General features: G+C 46.0%; 1 protein-coding gene across 3 annotated transcripts in view; it reads left to right on the plus strand.

Moving 5' to 3' along the window:
• The window catches only part of rhbdd2 (rhomboid domain containing 2), an 84,247-nt gene that overhangs the window by 5,469 nt on the left and 51,455 nt on the right, over window positions 1–27,323 (plus strand). For 2 of the 3 annotated variants that reach the window (XM_048557597.2, XM_048557599.2), the window contains exon 2: window positions 20,431–21,133. In XM_048557597.2, coding sequence (XP_048413554.2) covers window positions 20,665–21,133 — 469 coding nt within the window. In that variant the 5' untranslated portion in view covers window positions 20,431–20,664. Of the gene's footprint in view, window positions 1–20,428; window positions 21,134–27,323 lie in introns of those variants that run through there. The other variant, XM_048557598.2, reaches the window with a different exon arrangement.

Raw genomic sequence — 27,323 nt, forward strand, 5'->3', positions numbered from 1 at the left:
GGCGATGATTTGAGCAGTTGAGCTGAAACAGAGGGAAAATTGAACAATGTTATGGAGATGGGAAAAGATAACCATAAATCTGGCACAAATACGAGGTCTCACTAAATAGTCAATATCATTTAGAACTTCTATTAATCAACAATGTTATGAATTTGTTCCAATGCTAACAAGAATAGCACAGCAAGTTTTGATCTGGATTGCATTGTCTGAAATGATTGTAAGAAAACATTCAATGTTGTAGCTTTCAAAAGAGAAGTGAATGCACACTGAAAAGCACCAATTTGTAGCACTATGGAGAAACTCCCACTCCCTTACTTAATTGTATAGCTCTTTTGGAGAACTGGGACAATAATGATGAGCTCAAAGTCCTTATTCTGTCAGCATGGTGTTTATGATTCTAAGACAGGCTATGTAAACTAATTGGTTGCAACAACTTCTAAATCACAGGCAAGACCAAAAAAAAGCATTCCTTTGCCAACATGTCAAGCATACTTCAAGATAATTAATCATGTGGAATGTTTCTGAGAGCCATAATATGGTGCTATGCAATTGCAAGTTATTTCCTGATGGTAAGATATCTCTAGTATCATCTCTGCCTTGCATAGGGCTTTCAATTTGGAGTGAAAAGACTGTAGATTCAATATGTACTCCCAAGATTTCATGATAAACACTAGTGCAGTTCAGAGAGGGTGCTGTACTGCCCAGTGTTCTCATATTTGCCTTTTAGTTTAAACCAACATCCTCTCTCCTACAGTAGTTGGTATGGATATTAAAAATCATGATATTAATTGAAGAACAGAAAATTTTCCCGCTAACCTGGGCAATGTTTATTCTATAAACAATATAATTACTAAATGCAAATTGGCCGTTGGTAGTAGCTTTACAACAATGACTGCAATTCATTGTTTTTTTTAATATACAAGACCAGAAGATGTATGATCAGGATTAGGTCCATTTAAGGTTTTAGAGTAGATTTGTAGTTCGGGTTGTGGATGTTGTGGTTGATTGGCTCGCTGAGCTGGTTTGTTGTTTCGCAGATGTTTCATTACTGAGCTGGGTAACATCATCAGTGCAGCCTGCACTGAAGCACCATTGTGTTTTACCCCCTGTTATTTAAACTCTGGAGTCCTTTGAGCTGGATTATCTCACTTCTGGTTTTCCTTCACAGTAGAGTGTATATGGGGTCGAGTTCTATGTGTTTGTTGATGGCTTTCTTCGTGGAGTACTAGGCTTTTTGGAATTCCCGTGCTTGTCTCTGCTTTGCTTGTCCCAGGATCTTGGTCTTGTCCCAGTCAAATTGGTGGTTCTCCTTATCCATATGGAGAGAGATGAGTGAGTATTGGTTGTGTCTTTTTGTAGCCAACTGGCGTTTGTGTACCCTTGTTGTTAATTTCTTTCCTGTTTGTCCGATGTAGTGTTTGTCACAATCTCTGCGGGGAATCTTGTATATGACATTGGTCCTGCCCATAGTGGGTAGTGGGTCTTTGGTTCGGGCGAGCAGTTGTCGTAGGCTTGATGTGGGTTTGTGTGCTACTCTGAAGCCCAGTGGTTGCAGGCGTCTTGTGGTCAGTTCAGATGTGTTCGTGATGTAAGGCAGCGTGATGAGTGTGTCGGGGCATGTAGTATCTTCCTGGTATCATTCATGTAATAGACATCTTCTGACCCAATTTTTTGGGTATCTGTTGTCTTTGAAAGCCTGGAAGATGTACTCTTCTTCTCAGCATAGCTCTGCACCGCTTTTGTGTGTTTGTCTTTTCTGTGTACCTTTGTTCGGAATTTCCCATTTGCCCTGCGCTCTACCATGTCATCTAGGAATGAGAGCTGTTTGTTTTTCTCCTCTTCTCTGGTAAATCTGATTCCGGTGAGGGTGTTGTTTATTAGTTTGTGTGTCTCCTCCAGTTTGGTCCATTTTATGATGACAAAGGTGTCATCCATGCAGTGTATCCATAGTTTGGGTTGGATTAGCGGAAGGGCCATACTTTCAAATCTCTGTATCACCGCTTCAACTATTAGTCCAGAGATAAGTGATCCCATGGGTGTCCTGTTGATCTGTTCGTATATTTGCCATTAAAGGTGAAGTGGGTGGTGAGGCATACGTCCAGTAGCTTCAGCATGTTGTCTGTGGAGATGGTGTCACTAGGGTCTTGTTCTTGTTTTAGTAGCACTGTCAGTGTTCCCCTTTTAGTGGTATGTCTATCGATGTAAAAAGGGCAGTAACATCAAATGATACCATTGTCTTGTCATCATCTATTTTTATATCCTTGACGGAGGTGAGGAACTCTTGGGCTGATTGGATTGAGTGGGGTGACTTGTTGACAAAGTGATTTAGTGTCCTTTGTAGTTCCTTGGCTAATCTGTGTGATGATGTGCCTGGTAGGGAGACAGTGGGTCTAAGGGATACTTCCAGTTCGTGTACTTTTCAGAGGCCTTAGAATTGGTGGGATGCTAGCTCCTTCAGGTTTCATTCTTAAGAAGTCTGTTTTGTTTATCTGTCTGGTCTGTTTGAGTCTTTTTAGCGTGTTGAGGATCTTGTTGACTAGTTGTGGTGTTGGATCCGTCTGCACTTGCTGGTATGTGTTCTCATCGGCTAGTGGTGCATGTGCCTTAGAGAGGTAGTCCTGTTTATTTAGTATTACTGTCATGCGCTCATTGTCTGCTGACAGTATTGTAATATTCTTGTCCTTTTTTAGTCCTTCTTGCCCTTTCCTCTCCAAGGTGTTGAGGGTGTTGAGTTCACTTTTTCAGTTTTGGGATCACTGTCTATCTTATGGTTTCTTGTGTTTGTTCATTGATGCTGTTGGACCTCAGTGTGGCTAGGAATTCTTTCCTGTTTGTCTGATGTAATGTTTGTCACAATCTCTGCGGGGAATCTTGTATATGACATTGGCCCTGTCCATAGTGGGTAGTGGGTCTTTGGTTCGGGTGAGCAGTTGTCGTAGGCTTGATGTGGGTTTGTGTGCTACTCTAAAGGGTCTAGGCCCGAAACGTCAGCTTTTGTGCCCCTGAGATGCTGCTTGGCCTGCTGTGTTAATCCAGCTCCACACTTTGTTATCTTGGCAAGGAATTCAGTTTTGTTGGCGTCGCTCTAGTTGTAGTTAAGTCCGCGGATGGGAACAGCTTTCTCTGTGTCTGTCAGTTTCTTGTTTGAGAGGTTTCTTATGCAGGTGTCTGCTCTATTGTTGTTGTTTTTGTGGGTTAGTTTGGCTAATTTGTCCTGAAGGCCCTGTCTTTTCCTGGCTGTTTTGGTCTGTTGACTGAAGTTGATGACTTGTTCTAGGTCCGTTGTTCAGTCTTGGTTGGTAGCTTCCAGGAATAAAGTTTTTGGCACGTAAGTTCGTTGTTGTATCTGTGGAGCCAGTTGTGTGCATGGTTTATCATCACCTTTACCATCCTGCGGCTGTTTTGTTTGGCTGTTTTGCGAGCTTGTGGGTTGTTGATGGGGTGTTTGTATTTCACATTTCATGGTAATACCTGGTTCTTGTGGCATCCATATAGGAAGTAGATTTGTTCGCGGGTAGTGCTCTGTCATAAGAAAATAAGAGCCTAAGAACTAGAAGCAGGAGTAGACCATCCGACCCTTCGAGCCTGCCCCGCCATTCAATAAGATCATGGCTGATCTTCTTGAGACTCAGCTCCACTTACCCGCCCACTCACCATAACCCTTAATTCCTTTACTGTTCAAAAATTTATCAAGCCTTGCCTTAAAAACATTCGGAGAGGTAGTTTCAACTGCTTCACTGGGCAGGGAATTCCACAGATTCACAACCCTTTGTGTGAAGAAGTTCCTCCTGACCTCAGTCTGCTTCCTTTTATTTTGAGGTGATGCCCTCTAGTCCTAGTTTCACCTGCTAGCAGAAACAACCTCCCTGCCTTCACCTTATCTATTCCCTTCATAATCTTATATGGTTCTATAAGATCTCCCCTCATTCCTCTGAATTCTAATGAGTATCATCCCAGTCTACTCAGTCTCTCCTCATAACCAACCGAGTGAATCTCCTCTGCAACCCCTCCAGTGCTTGTATATCCCATCTCAAGTAAGGAGACCAAAACTGCACACAGTAGTCCAGGTGTGGCTTCACCAGGACCCCATACAGCTACAGCATAGCCTCCCTGTTTTTAAACTACATCCTTCTAGCAAAGGCAGACAAAATTCCATTTGCCTTTTTAATTACCTGCTGCACCTGCAATCCTACTTTTAGCGATTTATGCGCAAGGACACCCAAGTCCTTCTGCACAGCAACGTGCTACAATTTTTTACCATTTGAAACATAGTCCATTTTCCTGTTATTCCCACCAAAATGGATGACCTCACATTTATCAACATTGTACTCCATCTGCCAGACCTTTGCCCACTCACTTAGGCTGCCTATATCCCTCTGCAGACTTTCAGTGTCTTCTGCACACTTTTCTCTACCACTCACCTTAGTGTTATTTGTAAATTTTGACACACCACACTTGGTCCCCAACCCCAAATCATCGTTTGGCATCGTTCTCACATTTTCATGCCAATTTGAGCATGCTTTGCCCATAGGTCTCAAAGTTTTTAGAGTAGATTTGTAGCTTGGGTTGTGGATGTTGTAGTTGGTTGGCTCGCCGAACTGGTTCATTGTTTCACTGTTTAGCCTATTGAGTCTGTTTCACTATTCAATGAAATCATGGCTGATAGCGAGTTTTGAGAAGATTTGTAGCTCAGGTTGAGTTTCTCGATGTGAGTTTGCTCGCTGAGCTGGAAGGTTAGTTTTCAGACGTTTCATCACCATTCTAGGTAACATCATCAGTGAGCCTCCGATGAAGCGTTGGTGTTATGTCCTGATTTCTATTTATCTGTTTAGGTTTCTCGTGCGTGTCTCTGTTTGGCTTGTCCTAGGATGGATGTGTTGTCCCAATCAAAGTGGTGTCCTTCCTCATCTGTATGTAAGGATACTAGTTCTTCTAATAGTGTAGTCAGTGTTTTTTTGGCCAGGTTGATGTTGATGGATTCACATCATTCACACCTGTTCACATCCATCAACATCAACCTGGCCAAAGAAACACTGAATACACTATCAGAAGAACCAAAGACACATACAGCCGACACCACCAACCTCATCAGCAAGGACAACTTCATCAAGCTAGTGGACCTATGCCTTACCACCCACTTCACTTTCGATAACAAAACCTACAGACAAACCAACGGTACACCCATGGGATCTCCGATATCAGGGTTCTTAGCAGAGGCAGTAATGCAGAGACTCGAACAAACAGCTCTGCCAATCATCCAACCCAAACTTTGGGTCCGCTATGTGGATGACACCTTTGTCATCACTAAACAAAACAAATTAGAGGAAACCTTCAAGACCATCAATAATACCCTTTACTGGCATAACATTCACAAAAGAGGAGGAAAACAACAATAAACTGCCATTCCTAGATGTCACAGTAGAGCGAACAGCCAATGGGGAACTTCAAACCAGCGTGTACAGGAAAACAACACATACGGACCAAATACTGAACTACAGGAGCAACCATCCCAACACCCACAAACGAAGCTGCATTAGAACATTATTCCAACGAGCCACCACACACTGCAGCACAGAGGAACTACACAGAGCAGAAGAAAATCACCTATACAACATATTCAAAAAGAACGGGTACCCAGTGAACACAGTCCGCTGATTTCTCAGCAACAAAACGGGCCCAGAAACCATAACCACTCTCGCCGACATCAAAGACATTTCCAAAATGACTGCCAGACTACTCGGACCTCTTGGCATCAGGGTAGCCCACAAACCCACCAACACACTAAAACAGCAGCTAATGAACTTAAAAGACCCTATACAGACAACAAGCAAAACGAACGTCATCTACAAAAATTTCCTTGCAAGAACTGTGACAAACACTACATTGGACAAACTGGCAGAAAGCTAGCCACCAGGATACATGAACATCAACTAGCCACAAAACGACATGACCCACTATCACTCATATCCTTACATACAGATGAGGAAGGACACCACTTTGATTGGGACAACACATCCATCCTAGGACAAGCCAAACAGAGACACGCACGAGAATTCCTAGAAGCATGGCATTCCAACCGGAACTCCATCAACAAACACATTGATTTGGAGCCAATCTACCACCCTCTGAGAAAAAGAACAGGAAATGACATCACCAATGCAGGAAATGACATCACCAACCCATGGAAACCTAAACAGATAAATAGAAAGCGAGACATAACACCAGCGCTTCATCGGAGGCTCACTGATAATGTTACCTAGAATGGTGACGAAACGTCGGAAAACTAACCTTCCAGCTCAGTGAATCAGCTCACACCCGGAACGCAATAAAGACCCACTCTTTTGTTGACCGAGAAGAGGAGAGCACGACTGTGTTGGAGCTGGAAGGAAGACGTCGGGTTGGCTGTGCACCCTTGCAACCGGTGGATCTTAATGCTGGCTTTGGCCTAAAGCTGGTTCAGGGGAGCAGCCAACCTGCAAAGATGGCTGCGGCGAGTGCTCGTGCCCCGGTTCAGGGGGTCCGGAATACCATCCGCGTTTCTGTGAAGAAAGTGGATGGAGGTGCACCTGTGGACCGCGCCGTCTTCGTGAAGAGGGTCCTGTTGGACTGTTGTGGGTTCGCTGCTGCGGACATTACTGCCTGCAGGATTTCCCCGGAGGAGGTTTTTACGATGTAACCTTCAGGAGTGCCAAGCTTTGCGAGCGCTTCCTGGAGGTTTTCAAGGAGAAAGGAGGTGAGGGCCCCCCTCTCTGTATTGACCGCTGTCCCGTTGTTCGTGATGCCAGCGCCGAGGAGCCGTATGGTGACTGTACACATGTACAACCCACATGTGCCAGCAGTTGATGTCCTGACCTTCCTTGGAAGGTACGTGAAGGTGGAAGGGGACCTAACCAACATCATGGACCCCTTCGGCATCTGGACCAGTAAGAGGCAGGTCAAGGTGACGCTGAGGATGGACGCAGAGGGGAACATTGTACACCCACCATCCAGCTTCGCGATTGGCGGGAGCAAGGGCTACCTGACCTACGCAGGGCAACCTAAAGTCTGCCATGCCTGTGGTAGGTCAGGTCACGTGGCGGCCAACTGCAAAGCCACCATCTGCAGGAACTGCAGGGAGGAGGGACACCTTGCAAAAGATTGCCCACAAGATAAAAGCTGCAACCTTTGCGGGGAAGTGGGCCACCTCTATAGGGCATACCCGCGGCAGGGGACCACCTACGCCCAGGTCGCTGGCAGGGGCAATGCAGGGCAAGCCCCTCCCTGGAGGAGAGGAAGGCACCAGGGCCCTGCAAGGGCCCCCCTAATGTGCAGGAGGGCCAGGTCGTGCAGGAGGGCCCAGCCCCGCAGGTTGGACCCGAGGCCAGCAAAGCGCCCCTGCAGGCTCTGCTCCCCCCACCCCGACAACCCAGAGTCAATGGAGGCGGTGACAGGTGACCCAGGGGAGTGGACGACGGTCCAGAAAGCGAGGAGGAAGGCGCGCCGGTGGGCCCAGGCACCGCAACCATCAGGCGGGAAGAAACAGCTACTGGGGGGCTATAAGAGCTCCTCTGACAAGGGAGATTCGGAGGAGGTCCACCCAAAGCAGAAGCTAAAGATCTCAAGGGAGAAGGAAAGCAGCACCCCGCTTCCAGGTGAGGGGAGGCGTCCTGAGGCTCCCTCCAACACCCAGCCACGTGCCGCTGGGGCCCTGGAGGGCCCCCCGGAACTTCCAGGCTGGAAGGAGGAAACAGCATGTCCCCAGCCTGACCCAGAGCCGGACTCTCCTGCCTCCGTACCCCCAACAGGGGGATGCCACCCGGAAGGCAGCACGGATGGTTTCCTGAGCCCAGAGAGCGTCTAGCAGTTAGCCCAGGCAATGGGCATGAAGGGACAGATGGAGGGGCTGGACCTTGGACTTGGGGAGGGTACTGCGGTCACTGCCCACAATGGGGGTACGAGTTGCGAGCATTAATGTACATAGCGTCAAGTCCACCGCAAGATGTGTGTCCATGTTGGCCTACCTGACCACCGTCAAGGCGGACCTCCTGTTTCTGCAGGAGTGCGGGATACCGCACCTCAGCAGGTACGGGAATTGGTCCAGCACCTGGACCTGTGGGCCTTCGATCTGGTCGGGGGGTAATGACTGTCGGTCCTTGGGCCTGGCTATTCTGCTGCAGGGACGCAACTTCACCATCTCTCAAGTTCAGGAGGTGGTGGGGGGAGCGCCTCCCAGTGGCTGATGTCATCTACAGGGACGCTCCCCTGAGGCTGATCAACGTGTACGCCCCAGCGGTACGGAGTGAGCGGTTGGCCGTCCTGCAGCGGCTTCCACCCCTGCTGGCTACATCCAGGCCGGTCATCCTAGGCGGAGACTTCAACTGCATCATCGATGCAGATGGAAGATCCGGCGCGGAGACAGCGGGTGGGGGGAGTCAACTGGACGTCACGTCCAGATTCCTGATGGGCACGGTGAAGGACGCCAAGCTGCTCGATGTCTTCAGCACCCCTGCAGATGGAGCGCAGCGGAGATACACCTGGTCGTGGCCAGACGGGTCTATCCGCTCAAGGATAGACTTCCTGTTTGTGTCACGGGCGTTCTCGGTCAGGTCCACCGGCGTCGAGCTGGTGTTCTTCTCTGACCACTGTCTCCTGCTGGCCGACTGTCACTTACAGGACGACCAGCAGGCCGGCAAGGGGACGTGAAAGCTCAACACGACTCTGTTGACCCCAGAGAACGTCGAGGAGTTTAAGAGGGAGTACGCCGGTTGGAGAACCATGAAACCCCTCTTTGAGTCTCCGGGCAACTGGTGGGAGACGGTGAAGGAGAACATCAAGAGGTTCTTTGTCCTCAAGGGTGTTCGGAAGGCGAGAGAGAGGCGGGGAAAGCTGTCGCGACTCCAGAAAAGGGTGCAGAACCTGCTCCTTCTGCAGTTGATGGGGGTCGATGTCACGGAGGACCTCCGCGAGGTGAGGGGCCAGCAAGCCTCGCTGTTCGCCGCGGAGGCCTCCAGGATAATCTTCCGGTCCAGGGTCCGCTCCATGGAACAGGACGAGACGTGCTCGCGTTTCTTCTTTCAGCTCTGTGCTTAGCCGGCTGAAGGAGGACGACGGCTCGGTGACGTCGTCTCAGCCCAACATTTTGAGGATCAGTAGATCCTTCTATGCCGGACTGTACAACGCGAAGCCCACGGACAGCACGGCCTCTGAGTCGTTCTTGTCGTTTATCACGGAGGTCTTAGACGACGGCACGAGGGAGTGGCTGGACCGGGCAATATCCCTGGACGAGCTGACCAGAGCCCTCAAGTCCTTGGAGAGGAATAAGACTCCTGGGAGCGACGGCTTACCGGTCGAGCTGTATTCCGCTCTGTGGGACCTCGTCGGCCAGGACCTGCTGGAGGTGTACGATAGTGCGTTTTGGGCAGGGGAAATGTGCAAGTCCATGAGGAAGGGCATCATCACCCTCATTTACAAGAGGAAGCGGGAGAGGGAAGAAATTAAGAATTGGCGCCCCATTTCACTATTGAACGTGGACTACAAAATTCTGGCCAAGGTCATAGCCAACTGAGTCAGGTCTGTCCTGGAGTCGGTGATTCACCCTGACCAAACCTGTGCTGTGCCAGGCAGGAAGATTGCTGAGAGCCTCTCGCTCATTAGGGATACGATCGCCTACGTGCAGGACAGGCGGGTGGACACCTGCCTCATCAGCCTGGACCAGGAGAAGGCCTTCAACAGGGTCTCTCATGCTTACATGAGGGACGTCCTCTCCAAATTGGGGTTCGGGGAGCGCATCCGCAATTGGATCCAGCTACTCTATACCAACATCGTTAGCGCAGTCTCGATCAACGGGTGGGAATCGGACAGTTTTCCCGTCAGATCTGGAGTCAGGCAGCGCTGCCCACTCTCTCCTGCCTTGTTCGTGTGCTGTGTGGAGCCCTTTGCTGCATCCATCAGAAAGGACGTGAGCCTGAAGGGCATGATTATCCCAGGCAGCGGAGGCCTTCAGGTCAAGACCTCCCTGTACATGGACGATGTCGCCGTCTTCTGCACTGATCGTCGGTCGGTGAGTAGGCTGTTGGACGTGTGCGGCCAGTTTGAACTGGCCTCGAGTGTCAAAGTCAATAGGGGGAAGAGCAAGGCCATGTTCTTCGGGAACTGGGACGACCGCTCCTTCATCCCCTTCACCGTCAGGACAGACTACCTGAAGGTGCTGGGTGTTTGGTTCAGTGGAGCTGGGGCATGCACTTAGACTTGGGAGGAGCGTATCACCAAACTGAAGCAGAAGCTGGGCAGCAGGACGCTCCGGTCCTTCTCCATCGCATGTAAGAACCTGATTGTCAGGTGCGAAGGGCTTTCGGTACTGTTGTATGTGGCGCAGGCCTGGCCTATTCCCTGGACCTGCGGTCACCCGAGCCATCTTCCACTTCATTTGGGGGTCGAGGATGGACCGGGTCCGCAGAGACACCATGTACAAAGACCTGGAAAATAGGGGAAAGGGCGTACCGAATGCCACCCTTGCCCTGATGGCTACCTTTGTGTGCAGCTGCATCAAGCTGTGCGTAGATCCTCAGTACGCAAACACCAAGTGTCACTACTTACTGAGGTTCTACCTGTCCCCGGTGTTGCGAAGGATGGGCCTGGCCTCGTTGCCGAGGAACGCTCAGAGTAGTTGGACCGTCCCGTACCACCTGACCTTCATGGAGAAATTTTTGAAGGGAAACACCTTTGACCACAAGGCCGTCAGGCAGTGGTCAGCACATAGTATCCTCAAGACCCTTCGGGAAAAGGAGAAGGTGGATCCCGTCGTGTGGTTCCCCACGCAGATTGCCAAAGTCGTTTGGCAGAATGCCTCATCGCCAGAACTTTCAAACAAGCACAAGGACATTGCTTGGCTGGCGGTGAGAGGGGCTCTGCCAGTGAGATCCTTTATGCATGCCTGGAACCTCTGCGTCACCGCATGCTGCCCTCGAGGTGACTGCGGAGGGGACGAGACTGTCGATCACCTCCTTCTGGAGTGTGCCTTTGCACAGGAGGTCTGGAGGGGGATGCAGTGGTATTTGTCGAGGTTCGCCCTGAGCAGCTCCGTGACACGGGACTCCGTGCTGTACGGGCTGTTTCCCGGGACACGCACCGAGACCAACATCAACTGCACCTGGAGGACCATCAATGCGGTGTAAGACGCTCTTTGGTCTGCCTACAACTTGCTGGTCTGCCAGCTGAAAGAACTGGCCCCGACCGAGTGTTGCAGACTGGCGCACTCCAAGGTCCAGGACTATGTGCTGAGGGACGCGCTAAAGATTAGGGCAGCCGCCGCCAAGGCGCGGTGGGGAAAGACCACCGTATGAAACCCCTCGTCCAGAATAGAAAAAAAGGGCCCTATCTGGTAACTGGGCCCAGCTGGTGCCTTCCCCAACTGGTCAGGGGGCCAACGGGGACTGTGCGGGGAGACGACTGCCGGGGTATTTTCTTTGCTTTGTTTTTTTTTTCTTCTTTGTTTGTTCTTATCCTTTAGTTGGTGTACGTACCCCCTGGGTAACCCGGAGCAGCTTGCATGACTGGGTAGGTGTATAAATATGTTTTATTTTTTGTACATCTTATGAATAAAGTATATTTTTTCAAATTAAAAAAAAGTGACGAAACGTCTGAAAAGTAACCTTCCAGCTCAGCGAGCAAACTCACATCCAGAATCATGGCTGATCTCAAAATCCTCAACTCTACTGCCTTATGCCTATAACCCTTGATTGTCTTTCCGGTTAAAAATCTATCTGTCTCAGCCTTGAATATATGTAACATTTCAGTAAGATCAACATTTATTTTTGCAAACTCCAATGAATACAAGATCACCTTACTCCCCCTCACCCCACAAAAAGAACCTTCCATACCTGGGAACAACACAATGAACCTTCTCTGGACTACCCCCAGTGTTGGTATATTTGTCCTTTGACAAGGAGACAAAATTGTCCACAGTGCTGGGCTATACCTAGAGCCTTGTAGTTTCAGCAAAATTTGCTTCACCCTGAACAACTTCTCTTTTTAACTCCTCTCACTTACTTCGGGTCAGAGGCGTGGCCATGAGTACCCACGTGGGCCCCAGTTGTGCCTATCTCTTTGTGGGGTACATGAAACATTCCTTGTTCCAGTCCTTTTCCGGCCTCCACCCACAACTCTAGTATATCAATGATATCATCGATGCTGCTTCCCTCTCTCGTCTGGAATTGAAGAAATTTATCAATTTCGCATCAATTCCTACCCTGCTCTCACCTTCACCAGTTCATCTCTGAATCCTCCCTTCCCTTCCTCAAAATCTCTTGTTTCCATTGCTGGGGATAGGCTGGCCACCACTATTCACTGCAAACCCACCAAACCCCACAGTTAGATGGACTATACATTCTCACACACTACATCCTGTAGGGACTCTAATCCATTCTCCCATTTCTTCTGTCTCCATCACGCCCATTCTGATGATGCCAAATTCAACAAGGGAGCATCCCAAATGTCCACCTTCTTCTTCAACCAAGGATTTACCAGCACCGTTGTTGACAGGCCTCAGTCAGGTTTGATCCACCGATAGCACTTCAGCCCTCACCCCGCTCTTCCCTCTCGCATTAGCAAAAGGGTCCCTCTTGTCCTCGCCTACCATCCCACCAGCATTCACATCCAGAGGATCATTAGCCGCCATTTCCACCACTTCTAGCATGATGCCACCACCAGAGACATATTTCCCTCCCCTTTCCTGTCAGCATTCCAATTTCGCAATTTCGCATCAATTCCTACCCTGCTCTCACCTTCACCAGTTCATCTCTGAATCCTCCCTTCCCTTCCTCGAAATCTCTTGTTTCCATTGCTGGGGATAAGCTGGCCACCACTATTCACTGCAAACCCACCAAACTCCACAGTTAGATGGACTATACATTCTCACACACTACATCCTGTAAGGACTCTAATCCATTCTCCCATTTCTTCTGTCTCCATCACGCCCATTCTGGTTCACTCCTCCTTCACTTCCAAGACCGCTCCACAGCCCTATGGCACCTTCCTACTCAAGCGCAGAAGACCATAAGACATAGGAGTGGAAGTAAGGCCATTCAGCCCATCAAGTCCACTCCACCATTTAAATCATGGCTGATGGGCATTTCAACTCCACTTCCCTGCACTCTCCCCGTAGCCCTTGATTCCTTGTGAGGTCAAGAATTTGTCAATCTCTGCCTTGAAGGTGTAACACCTGCCGGTTTTGTTCCTTCCACTTTAGTATGCAGGAGTACAAACAGCGCCTTCCAGGTGAAGCAACACTGTACCTACACTTCACTTAATCTAGTTTATTGCATTTGCTGCTCATGATGCGTTCTTCTGTGTATTGGGGAAACAGAGCATAGACCGGGTGACCGCCTTGCAGAACACCTACGTTCTGCCCATAAAAAAGACTCTGAGCTTCCATTGTATCAGAGATAATGGGAACTGCAGATGCTGGAGAATCCAAGATAATAAAGTGTGAAGCTGGATGAACACAGCAGGCCAAGCAGCATCCCAGGAGCACAAAAGCTGACGTTTCGGGCCTAGACCTCTCTGATGAAGGGTCTATGCTGTGTTCATCCAGCTTCACACTTTATTATCTGAGCTTCCATTGACTTGCTACTTCTACACACCACCCTGTTTTTCGGCTACCATTCTGTTCTGAGCTTGCTGCAGCGCTCCAGCGAAGCTCAGCACAGCCTGGAAGAAGAGCATCTCATTTTACAGCCCTCTGGAGTCAATATTGAGTTCGACAATTTTATGAAATTAAAAACGAAAGAACTGCATATGCTGTAAATCAGGAACAAAAACAGAAGTTGCTGGAAAAGTAGGTCTGGCAGCATCTGTGGATAAAGGAATCAGAGTTAACGTTCTGGGTCCGGTGACCCTTCCTCAGAACCGATGGTAGCTGGGAAAACGTTGGTTTATATGTAGGAAATAGGGAGGGGATAGGGTAGGGAGTAAACAATAGGATAGAGCCCGAAGAGAGAGAGAGAGAAGAACAGCTGGGTGGACAAAGGAATTGATAACGATTTGGCTAGGAGGGTGAATAGTTGTTAATGGGGACTGTTAGTGACCAACAATAGATAGTGTGTAATGGCAGGCTATATGAAAACAAGAACAAAAACAAAGTTGCGGGAAAAGCCCAGCAGGTCTGGCAGCATCTGTGGAGGAAAAATCAGAGTTAGCATTACGGTTCTGGTGACCCTTCCTCAGAACTGATGGTGGCTGGGAAAATGTCAGTTTATATGCAGAAAATAGGGAGGTGGGTGGGGTAGGGAGGAATCAACAGGATAAAGGCCAAAGAAAGAGAAAAACATTTGGACAAACAAAGGAGTTGCTAATGATCAGGCTGGGAAGGGTGAATAGTTGTTAATGGGGACTGTTAGTGACTAACAACAGCAGGGGTGTAATGACAGGCTACATGGTAGCAAGGCCTGGTGTGTGTGGGGATGCTGGGACATGGGAGAGTTTAGGCCCTAAAATTATTGAATTCAATATTGAGTCCGGAGGGTTGTGGGGTCCCCAAGCTGTAAATGAGGTGTTGTTCCTCCAGCTTGCATTGGGCTTCACTGGAACACTGCAGCAAGCGAGTGACAGAGATGTTGGCCAGGGAGCAGGGTGGTGTGTTAAAGTGGCAGGCAACAGGTAGTTCAGGATCTTTTTTGCGAGCAGAACATAGATGTTCTGCGAAGCAGTCGCCAAGTGTATGTTTCATTTCGCCAATGTCAAGCAGGACACATTGTGTGCAGCGAATGCAGTCAACTAGATTCTGGGCAGTGCAGATGAAGTGTTGCTTCAGCATCTGTAGTTCTTCTGGTTTTTATTGCCTAGTGTTATACTCCATTCCCTTAGAAATACAGGCCAACATTCCATTAACTTTCCCATTACTGTGTGAACGTGTGTGCTGGCTTTTTGTGATTCATGCATGAGGACTCCCAAATCTCTTTGCGCTGTAGTTTCCTACACTCTTTTCCATTCAAATAATATTCAGCTCCTATATTCTTGGCTTCCAAATGAATAACCTCACATTTTCCCAGATTATATTCATCTATGAAGTTTTTGCGCACTCAATCTTTCTATATTCCTCTGTAGATTCTATGTCATCCTCAACACTTGCCTTCACACCTATTTTTTCATTATGCACAAAGTTGGCATTGTACATCCACGACCCCCATCCAATTCATTAATATATCTTGTGAAATATATTTTAGTAGATAATTGTGGGCCAGCACTGATCAATGCAGTACTCCACTAGTTACAGGTTGCCACCCTGAAAATGCCTCCCATTTCCTTCAGCTTTCAGTCTTCTATTGGTTAGCTAACCATCTAACCATGTTAATATATTACCCCCAGTATCATGAACTCTTATTAAGTCACCTAATTTGAGGTACCTTAGCAAATGGTTTTTAGATATTAAAAATATTACACCCACTGTTACCCTTTAGCTATCCTGTTCGTTACTTACTCTAGGAATTCTAATACATTTGCCAGATGTGATTACCCTTTCGTGGAGCATGCTGACTTTGCTGGACTATATTCTGCATTTCTAAATGTTATGCTATTGCATCCTTTATACTAGACTGCAATGTCCCCCAATGATGGATGTTAAGCTAATTGGCCGACAGTTACATTTTTGAAAATGAATGCTACTCTGACAGTTTTCCAGTCCTCTGTGACTTTTTCAGAATCAAATACTTCTTGGAAGACAACTATCTATGTATTCACTATCTCTGCAGCTATTCCTTTAATTTCTAGAGGGCACCCTATCAAGCCCAGAGGACTTATTGGTTTTTAGCTCCACTAAATTTCATAGAATCCATTCAGTGTGGAAACAGGCCATGTGGCCCAAAAAGACCACATTCAGACTCACCTCTTTACCCTAATCCCTGCATTTCCATCAGCTAATCCACCTAACCTATACATCCCTGGAAACTGTGGGCAATTTAGCATGGGAAATCCACCTAATTTGCACATCTTTTGACTGTGGGAGGAACCCAGAGAACCCAGTGGAAACCCACAAAGATATGGAATTGAACATGGGTTCCTGGTGCTGTGAGACAGCAGTTCTAACCACTGAGCTACCTTGCCACCTTAGTATGTTCTCACTATTGGTAGTTATTGTATTTAATTCCTCTTGAATGTTTAGTATTCATGTTTCCTACCATGAAGACTCATGCAAAGTAATTATTCAACACCTTTGTCATTTCCTGATTTCACATTATTATCTCCCCAGGCTTATTCTCTAAGGGGCTGATGTTCACTTTGCATTTTGTCGTCCTTTTTGGATATTTAAAGAAGCGCTTGCAGTTAGTTTTGTTATCACTTGCTATTTTACCATTAATGTTTAATTTCTCCCTTTTTCAGGTTAACTTTTCTTCGTTTTTCAGATTTTCCCAATCCTGGCTGCCCACCATCTATGCTACATTGTATGTTTCTTCTTTCAATTCGATACTGCCCTCAAGTTCCTTGGTTAATAATGTTGATTTATTTCCTTCCCAGAATCCTTTTTCCTCACTGGGATAATAACTTTGCTATAAGTCATGTACTATGTTCTTATATATATGTGCTATTATTCATCAACTGTCTTTTCTGCTAAATTCATTTCCCAGTACACTCCAGCCAACTCTGACCTCATTATTTGCAATTGTCCTTATCTTTGTTTAGTACAGTTGCGTCCGAGCCATGTTTTCTGACTCTCAAAGTAAATCCTGCCTTTTTACATGCACCATTATCTCTTGATTTCTCTGTCTCCACTAAAGTTACTGTCACGGGGCCTATAAATTGTACCCACCAGAGTCCTCCCTGGTTATTTCTTATCTTCACCCATATGGATTCCACATCTTTCGATTCAAGATAATTTCTTGTTTTATACTGAATCTATCCTGTATTAACAAAGATACCCCATCACCCTTTCCCTCCTACCTGCTCTTTTGGAAAGTAACATCCTCCTGAATATTCAGTTCCCAGATTTAATCTCCTCATAACCATGTCATAGGAATATAGGAACAGGAGTAGGCCAATCAATTCCTCAACTCTGCTCCAGCATTCAATGAGATCTTGTTGATCCGTGCCTTATCTCCTTATACGTTTGATTTTGGCCCACATCTATTAATACCATTGCTTAATAAAAACTTGTCTATCTCAGTTTTAAATTTAACAACTGACCAGCATCCATTGTCATTTGTGGAAAGGAGTTCCAAACATCTACCATTAATTGTATGTAGAAGTGCTTCCTAACATCCGTCCTGTACAATCTCACCCTAATTCTCAGATTATGATCCCCTAGTTCCTCAACCAGTGGAAGTAGTTTAGCTTTATCCACCCTGTCTTTTCCTGTCAATGTCTTGAAGACTTCAATCAGATCGTCCCTTAACCTTGTAAATTCTAGGGAAACTCTCTCCTCATAACTTAACACCTGAAGTTCAGATATCATTCTCGTAAATCTACATTCTACTCCCTGACAGGTCAATATACCTTTCCTAAGGTGTGGTGCCCAGATCTGCTCATATTACTCCAATGGAGGTATCCTGAATTTTGTATACTGCAGCATAGCGTCTGTATCTTTATTTTCCAGTCCTCTAGAATATATTGCCACATTCCATTAGCTTTCTTGCTTACGTTGGGCTCCATAATTGGCTCTGCAATGGCAGATTATACCCATTATAGTCTTTTGTGCCATTCCTTTGTTCTTTTCATGTACTTAAGAACAGTTAATTTGTTTTGAAATGTTGTCGTGGTTCAGAATTGTGGGGTAGCAAATTAGACTTTTTCTAACTACCATTCTATAGATCTAGACTTCCTTTAATATTCGATTTGTCATAATTTGAAAGTTATTGTTTAAGCTTCAATGGAAAGAAGCCACTTATGATTCAGAGTTTAATTATTTCACATTTATCACTTAATCATCCTATTGATAACCACAATAAGTAGTGTTTATAATATTCTTGGTCTTGTGCTAAAGAATATTTAGTCTGCCAATATATGGAAAGAATTAACTTTATTAAATAACACCTTACAGTGGCATCATTTTGCTAAGTGGCTACAAATCTGAACAAAATCATGTGATAGTGCACTGCTACTCTTATGATGTGTATTGTGTATCATTAGCATAGAATAATCATACTTCACTCTTTTATACTACAACCTTGATTTGCAGTCCTCCAGTCCAAGGATTGTTAACAAAACGATTAAAACAGACAAAAATACTTTGAATACTGTAAATCTTGAAATAAATAAAACAAAATGATTGAAATATTCCAAGGAGAAATAGATCTGACATCATCTCAGAGAGAGAAACAGAATTGATGTTTCTTGCCTGTCATCGGAAATATATATAATATATAGTTCCATATGTATCCGCTTCATAATACACAAACACATACAGTAATATGTAATTATATGTACATATTTCATGACATTACCAGGAAGAGAGGGATTTTTAGTGTAAAGGCATAGTTCAGTTGCCTCTGGGTTCAAGTCTCACTCTAATGCTTGATAACAAAAATCAACGCTGTAACTCCAGTACAGTAGTAAGGGAGCACTATACTCTCACAGATTTTATTTTGTAGAAATCAAAATGTGAAGTTGCACTCAAACTGCCCGTTGTGCAGTCTATTTGTGAAGAAGCTGACAGATTTAATTTCTGAACAGAGTTCAGAGAAAAGACAACAATAATTTACATTTATATACCATTTGAAATATGTAAGCATATCAAGGTGCATTGGAATGAAAAAGAAACATTAGGAAGGAATGAATGGACACTTGATCGAGTATTGTGGATTTGTGCAGTATCAAAAAGGAAGAAAGAGCTTGAAGCGTAGATGGGTTTAAATGGAAAGAATGTGGGGCCTAAGCAAGTGAAGAAGAAGTTGTGAGGGGAGGAAGCAGAAATCACTGAGTAAATACCTGTAAATCTGGTGGCATTGGGAGCCATGAACATATCTCTGACCTAAATGAACCTATGTGTACAAGTGTCACCAGCTGCAAAAGCTTGAGCTCTGAATTTTGGCACTGGAGTGGCAGAAGTCACTGTGGACTGTATCTATAAGGCAGAGAACTACAAGGAAATGATGTTCAGAGAAGTTGTCATTTTGCAGCTGGGGCCAAGCAGACAGATAGGGAATGTAGATCACCAGACTGACCAAGAGAAACAGACAGGTAGATGCAGGGTCTCACTACTAATCACTTTCCCATTCTGGATAGTGGTGGGATCCTTGTAGGAGAGCAGCAACAATCGAGCACATAGCACCACAGGTAGCCCATCTATACAGAAGGGAGGGAATTGTAGTGTAAGGGCAGTACTGAGGGGCATTTTTTAGTTAGCATAGCAGGCAGACATTTTGAGGAAAGGAGTTCCAAACATCTACCATTAATTGTATGTAGAAGTGCTTCCTAACATCCGTCCTGTACAATCTCACCCTAATTCTCAGATTATGATCCCCTAGTTCCTCAACCAGTGGAAGTAGTTTAGCTTTATCCACCCTGTCTTTTCCTGTCAATGTCTTGAAGACTTCAATCAGATCGTCCCTTAACCTTGTAAATTCTAGGGAAACTCTCTCCTCATAACTTAACACCTGAAGTTCAGATATCATTCTCGTAAATCTACATTCTACTCCCTACTGGTACATCTACATTCTACTGGTAGCGCCCGCTACCAGCTCAGGCCATCAGTATGACTCCAGGATAGTAGATTGTGTCTGGTTCTGGGATCAAGGAAGTGACTGAGGAGCTGCAGGGCATTCAGCGGGTGGGGTACAATCAAAGTCATGATCCATATTAGTACTAACAACATAAGTAAGATGGGGAAAGGCGCCCTGAAATCAGAATTTAGGGAGCTAGATAGAAAATTAACACGGACAACCTCAAAGATAGTAAACGCTGGAAAACTCCCAGAGCTACATTCAGTGAGTACAAAAGAGGAAGATAGGACAGATGAATTATGATTATAACATTTTAAAGGCATATGGATGGGTACGTGAATAAGGTTTTCGAGGGATATCAGTGAAATGTTGGCAAATGAGACTAGATTAATTTAGAATATCTGGTTGGCATGGACAAGTTGCACTGTATGGTCTGTTTCTGTGTTGTACAATTCTATGGGCTATTAAATCGAGGGACCCTCACCTCATTTGAAAGTGAATGATCCCAAGGCGCTACCTCAAAGAGCAGAGTTGTCCCCAGTGTCCTGGGCAGCGTACGTAGTTGAATTAACATCAGGAAAAAAAAGATTATTTCATTATTACCATATTTGTGTTTGTGTGAGTTTGCTGTGCACATACTGTTTGCTGATGTTTCAATCTCACATTAGTGGCCACACTTTAAAAAGCACTTAAGTTGGCTGTAAAGGAGCAGATTTCCAGCATCTGCAGTTCTTTGGTTTGGACACGAAACACAAACTGTGCTGTCTCTCCACAGATGATGCCAGAACTGTTTTTGTTTCAGATTTCCAGCATCTTCAGTTCTTCATTTCGTTAAAGAAATGCCAGGTCGATCTTTCTATTGGGGCCAAGCAACAAGTTAGAGAGAAGCAGGAAGAAGACATACTTCAGAATTAAAATAATCGTGTTTCAACAACTGATGAGATAATGTCAATATAGTTACATAGTGGTGCCATGATCTAATGTGGAACAATATTTGAAGTTTGCAGTTGTCTTGGGCGGACAGTAGCTGGTTGCCATGACAACGGGCAGCACCGAGGCCGGCGCGCATGCGTACTGCGTCACTTTGGGGCCTGTGAAGCCGGACTGTAAATTAGTGCTCGCCTGCCGTCAGACGCAGCGCCCGCTACCAACTCGGCCCGGCCCTCCGCTGCCGCCGCCTCTTCCTCTTCTTCGTCTTCGCACCGAATCTCCAGAGAGCCAGCGGGCCATGGCGGACAGGAGCGAGGTGCAGCCTCCTCATGCTCCTGGCCATCATCATCACCATCACCATCACCAACAACAACAGCTACAGCAACAACAACAGCAGCAGCAGCATGCGCCACCGCCCAGCCTGGTGCGGATGGTGAAGTCTGTGATCCCTGTGCTGCCCTGTGCCACCGTCTCCACAGCCCTGCTCGGGTGGATCATGTTCTACCTGACCTGCAGGTACAAGATGTTCGATGAGCACACCTTCACCCTGGGCCACTTCACCAGCCGCCTGCAAGGTAAGGGGGAAGGGGAGTCATGCTGGACATAGCAATGGTCAGTGTTGGAAGGGTCTGATACAGTCAGGCTCTATGCACTTCAGTGGCGTGAAATATCTAAGCTTTGTTTGATTGTGGCAACGAAGGCATGAGGAAATATCTTTCCACGTCTGAGTGGTTAGGTTTTGGAATGCTGTGCTTGAAATTGTTCCAGGGCAGTTGAGGCCTTCAACAGGGCATAAGGTCTTTATCTGAGGAGGATCAATGTACCTGGTTATAGGGAGAAAGATGCTAGGTGAGATGACCTTGGGGTGCTACCACTGGCACAACGGGCTGAAGAACGCCTACCGACCCTATAATAATCTGTGATATTCCCCAATCTTCAAAACATTTGGAAGATTAGCTATGTGATGAGTTAATGCATGTTGATGTGAGATATTAGCATGGTCTGTACATAGAGTTGTATGGATGTGTATGTGACCTCTGGATGAAAACAGGCTGAAGCTGTAAAACCAGCTGAACCAGATACAGACTCAGCAAGGGAGTAAAGTGTGTCACGATTGCAGTGGACTGTTGTGATACTTTGACTATCACATAATATCAGAAAAGCATTTAGGACCTGGAGTACGGCCAATGTAGAAAACATTGTCTTGATTTGGAACGGAACATCACGACCATTTTTGATGAGCTCTTCGGCATTGTTACTTCCTTCCTTGAAGCAAATGAGGAAAATACACCTTTCACTGAACACCTGAAAAACAGAGGCCCTCTTCCAGTCAGTTCCTGTAACAAAATTCCTCCCAAATTACTGCCTGTATGTCCCGCATAAGATGGATTAAGAGCAATGGTAACAATTTTCACATCATGGGAGACTTCCTTTGACAAAAGCAAATATTGGAAAAATTCACCGTCACTTCCATTGTACCAGCTCGGTTTTCAGCCCCCTTAGGGAAAGGGTATTTGAGGGCGAGGATCTAAAACCGAAGACTAAGGTCATGATTTACCGAGCAGCGGTGATTTTTGCTTTTTCATAGGTTTCAGAGACTTGTACAGTCTACAGCAGGTACCTCAAAGCACTGGAGAATTACCTTTGCAAGGTGCTCCAAATCCACTGGCAAGAAAGACAATACAACAGCAGTGTCTTCTCCCAAGCTAATTTGCCCAGCATTGAGACACCAGTCATTTAAAATTAGTTCTGCTGAGCAGACCATGTTATTTGAATGTCTAACGTCATTCTGATTTGAAATCAGTTGTGGCAGGACACTGTCAGGAAGACAAGGGAAAAGGAACCCTCAAAGTATACATGAACGGGCCAGACATATTCACTGACCTGGGAGACCCCGGCTTGCCACAAACAAAATTGTATATTTTTTATTTGGGAATGCAGTGATCCCATTGAGATTGTTTGTTGTGAGTATGCAGAGATAAGTCAAGGCATTGGAGCATATGTCTGAATGTCCAAACATCCCTTCCTATCTACCCTTTGAGTGCCAGATATCCTACATGTGGCAGTATCTGCTCTGGACTTACTGACCACCTCAGAACCCAGCCAACTAGAGTGGTTCCTTGATCCCTAAGGGTCTACGTATGATGGAGAAAGAGCTAAATGTTCCAAGACAATTCATGGGAACCTTATCAAACAAAATCTGACACCAAGTAACGTAATTGAGATATTACAGCATATGATCAAAAGCTTGATCAAACAGAGTTTTTAAGGTGCAGCTTATAGGAGAGAAGAGAGGTAAAGAGGTTAGTGAGGCAAGTGTAGAACTTAGAGCTTTGGCAAATAAAGGCAAAGCTACCAATAATGGAGTAATTTAAATCTGGAACATACAAAGGATCAGAATTAGAAGTGTTCAGACATCTCTGAAGTTTATGGGACTGTGGAGATAGGCAGGGATGAGGCTGTGGAGAGATTTTAAAACCAGGATGAGAATTTTAAACTTGAGGTGCGGCTTAACTGGGAGCCAGTGTAGGTCAGCAAATACAGGAGTGCTGGGTGAATATGACAGAGTTAAAATGTAGGCTGCAGAGTTTTGGCTAGGCTTAGGTTTATAGAAGGTAGAAGCACCAACTAAGGAATTTCTGTGGAAATGAAGATACAGGAGATGGGTGGGGCCGAAAAATTAAGTGACTGAGTGGATGTCGCTTTTAGATCCAGAAGTCATGCAGAATGTGATGCTCAGATGGGGTACATTCCTGGCCAGGAAACAGACTGTCACTAAAGCTGAATAGCTATTTACACTAGTAGGTCAATCACAGGCTTGGTAGGGAATAGCAGTGAGGGGACATGGTGCATTGGTGAAAGGGTTTAACGCTGATCAAAATTACTTTTAAAATTAGGATCAGTGACATAGCAGCTGAGTCTTCCCGTGTATCCAATGCAGAAGTTTAGTCTCAATGTTGAATGAAATCCAGGAATGTGGGAGCCACATTGGGGGAAGAAAGAAACACTGCTCACTAAGGGAAGCAAAGAGCATACGTGTGTTGCCATATCCTGAAATCAGAAATGTACTTCCTTATATCTGCTCTGTTTGGAAGAAGCATGTCAAGAGTTTCTATTTATAATTTTACGCCATTAGAGGTTGTTAGAGATCCTGAAAGAGAATGAAAAGAAAAATTTGCATTTATATAGTGCCTTTCATGATCTCAGGATGTCCAAACTTATTTTACAACTAATAACTACTGATGTCATGTAGAAAACCGGGCAGCCAAATTTCACACAGTTAGGTCCCAAAAACATAATTACATAATTAGTTGTCACATTATTACCAGATAATCAGTTAAAGTGATGTAGGCTGAGGGATAAATGTTGCTGAGGGCGTTAGAAAGGAGTTAAAACAGTGCCATGGGGTCTTTTACAATCACTTCGGAGACAGGTAGATGGGAGCTTGGCTTAACGTCTCATTGAAACAAGGCGTGTCCAACCATGCCCAAATTCCCCTATACTGCTCTGGAGTATCAGGATGTTTATCACTGATCCATGGCTAGACTGTAAGCATGCTCCTCTGAAAATTGGAAAACACTGATAAGTCAGGTTGTGCAAAATATAGTAGTCAGGCTCATTTACAAGATTTATGATTGCACAGAAGTTGAAGCACAATAATCAGCTGAGCAAATACTGATTAGGTATTAAAAATTGCTGAGACAATCTTTCAGGATCAAGAACACAGTGTCACAATCCTGGAATAATGGGCTTTCCGTGGACTGCCTCCTTGCTGCAGTAGAGAGTATTGAGTATTTTGTTGATCCTGTGAGTGATGCCATAAAGAGTTCTCAACTTCTGGCAGGGGCACCATGATGGTAAAGTCACAGGGAAGGAACAGACAAAGTACAACCCAAAACAAATTCTTAACAGTGTTCCTAGCAAAAGACCCTTGTGCAATATCAACAGCTTCAATAACAGGGAGATCTCCAGGCACTGAGGTTTGCTTGTCAATGGAATGGAATCCACTTTCGTCAAGGACCATGTATCTACTGATCTGCAACAGTATTCCCATGTTAAAAGACGTCCCCTGCCTTTCCTAGGTGGTCAGTCATACTTGGTAATGGATGATTGCTAATGACAGGCTGGTCACTGAGAACTGAGATGAAGAGGAATTTATTTGTTCAAATGGTTGTGAAATTTTGCTGTTCTCTGCCTCAGAAAGCAATTGTTTTATGTATTTGAGACAAAGGTCACTGGAGTACTGGGTACAAAGGGATTGTGCAGGAAGGTGAAATAATGGTAAAAGATTGATCATGGTCCTGTTCAATGGTGAAGCAACATGAAGGGTCACTTGAGCCACTGCAGCTGTTAGTTCTTGTGTTCTCGTATGGAACCATGCACAATCTTGGAAAATAAAAATATCTGCAATTTCAGGCATTTTTAGTCAACCTGCCCAGATGTGTTTGACAACACACGTGGTGCAGGTATGACTAGAAGCTGGGTCTCCTGACTCAGAGGCAAGGACACTACCACTGCACCACAAGAGCTTTTCAGCTGAGGTTTTAGGAATTGCAATGTGTTCGCCTCTGATCGCCCAAATGCTGCCTCAGCAGTATGGAAACCATAAACTGGGAATCAATGAAACAAGTAAATTCCTTTAAAATTTCAAGGAAGGAAGCAATAATGTTCATTCATGGATTTTTATGAACTCATTCAAACGTGTTATAACACAGATCTGCAACAATGGGATTTGAAGCCAGATCCGGCAGAGTTTCACCTACCCTTCGTTCAACCTGATCTATTGTATCCGTTGCTCCCAATACGGTCTCTCTGTATCAGGCAGACAACACAGACTTGAGGACCAGTTTGTGGAGCATCTAAGCTCTGCACACACCAACTAACCCAATTTTCCAGCTGCCATCCATTTTACTTCCCTCTCCCCACTCCCTTGGCAACATATCCTTTCTTGGGCTCCTCCACTGTCAGAGTGAGGCCAAACGTCAACTGGAGTAACAACACCTCATATTTTGCCTTGGGAGCTTACAGCCCAGGTCCTCAATATTGACTTCTCCAGCTTCAAAATCCTGCCATCCCCAGCCTTAGCCCATGTCCAGTCTTCCCCCTCCTCCTCGCTTCCCTGACCTGACCTAATCTATCCATCTTCCTACTCACCTGTCCACTCCAGGCTTGCCACTGACTATTCACAATAACTCCCCATCTGCATCCACCTATCACCATCCCACCTACCCTTCCCCAAGCCCCACCTCCCTCCCTCTATTTACTTCTGTGCTCCCGTCCCCCTCCCCAGTCCTTTACAAAGGGTTTTGGCCCGAAACGTTCACTTTCCTGCTCTTCGGATGCTGTCTGACCTGCTGTGCATTTCCAGCTTTACATCTATTGACTCTGGCTTCCAGCACCTGGAGTCCTTACTGTCTCCAAATCACTGATAACCAACACTGCAAAGTCTCTTCTAAGGATGTCCACCTTGAAGAAGTTTTCATCCTCCCTCCGAAGAGAGCTCAGTGAGTCTCTCTCCCACTGCAACCCCCCAGTTGTCTCCTCTGCCCTGAAGCTCTTCAACCACATTCAGAAGCAATCTTGCTACTACTGTCAGGCCTCCTTCCTCAGTGCCTGTCTACACAGCTGGCTCGCTCCCCCATGGACACCAAATAATGTTCAGACCTTCACAATTTGGACCCAACCATGACAATTGTTATCTACAGTACTTCCAGTGCCTCTAGAAATGATTGTCCCTGCGGATTCTCAGGTCTACGCGCTCTGCCATGCGTTGACATCTTTCTCCCAGCATTCAGCTTTGCCCGAGCTCAGGGCCTCTTTTTCCCAGATCTGCAGGGGACCTCAATTGTTCTTTGTTCTCAGAAGGATCCACACCATCAACAAATGCTTTTTCCTCACTCTATCCAACATCAAAGACCATAAGTATGCCAAACTCTGTCGTACTTACCACCAGACATGGACCTCCTCAATCATACTTCATCCTAACCACATCTCTGACTTTCTCTGGGATCAGCCTGATGCCATTGACCATGCAGATGCTGCAATCACTCCTATAGATGGCATGATCACCACTTCTGCTGACGTTGAAAACCATGTAACTGCTGTTTCTGCCGACATTGAAGTCCATGTAACTGCTGACATCGTTGGTGACTGGGTTACTTCTGCCCACGTGACTGCTCCTGCACGCACACCCACTCTGGATGAAGTCTTTGCCCCCTACTCCTGGCCCCAGTTCCAAGCCTTGCCAGGTATTAACCATACCCCTAGACTTCCCCCTCACTGAGGTTGAATGGTTAGTCCTCAGCAAAAAAACTCATTCCCCTGTGCCCACACACCAACATATTCCATGCATGTCATGATGTCGAGCTCTTTTTCTGCCAGTTCCACATCTATTTTCTTGAACAGGAATTAAACCCATGCTCTAATGACCCCTTCCCGTTCCCCCCAGCAAACTTCATCCCAACACCCCTCTTGGCCTTCTACCCTCCCTCAACCTCTTCCTCTCAAACTGCTGCCGTGACATCAATCACTCAGATTTGTCCATCCCTCTCACGTACTCCAACCTCTCCTCATCGGAACGTGTAGACCTCCACTGCCTTCGCTCCAACCCCAACCTCACAACTACACCTGCCGATAAGGGAGCATGGTCATTGTCTGGTGAACTGACATCTACATCTCTGAGGCCAGACGCCAAATCTCTGATACCTCCTTCTACCATCCCCTTGATCTTGACCCCACCTCTGACCACCGAGCCATCATCTCCCA

Source organism: Stegostoma tigrinum, chromosome 27, assembly GCF_030684315.1.
Source record: "Stegostoma tigrinum isolate sSteTig4 chromosome 27, sSteTig4.hap1, whole genome shotgun sequence".
In the NCBI taxonomy this organism is placed as follows: domain Eukaryota; kingdom Metazoa; phylum Chordata; class Chondrichthyes; order Orectolobiformes; family Stegostomatidae; genus Stegostoma; species Stegostoma tigrinum.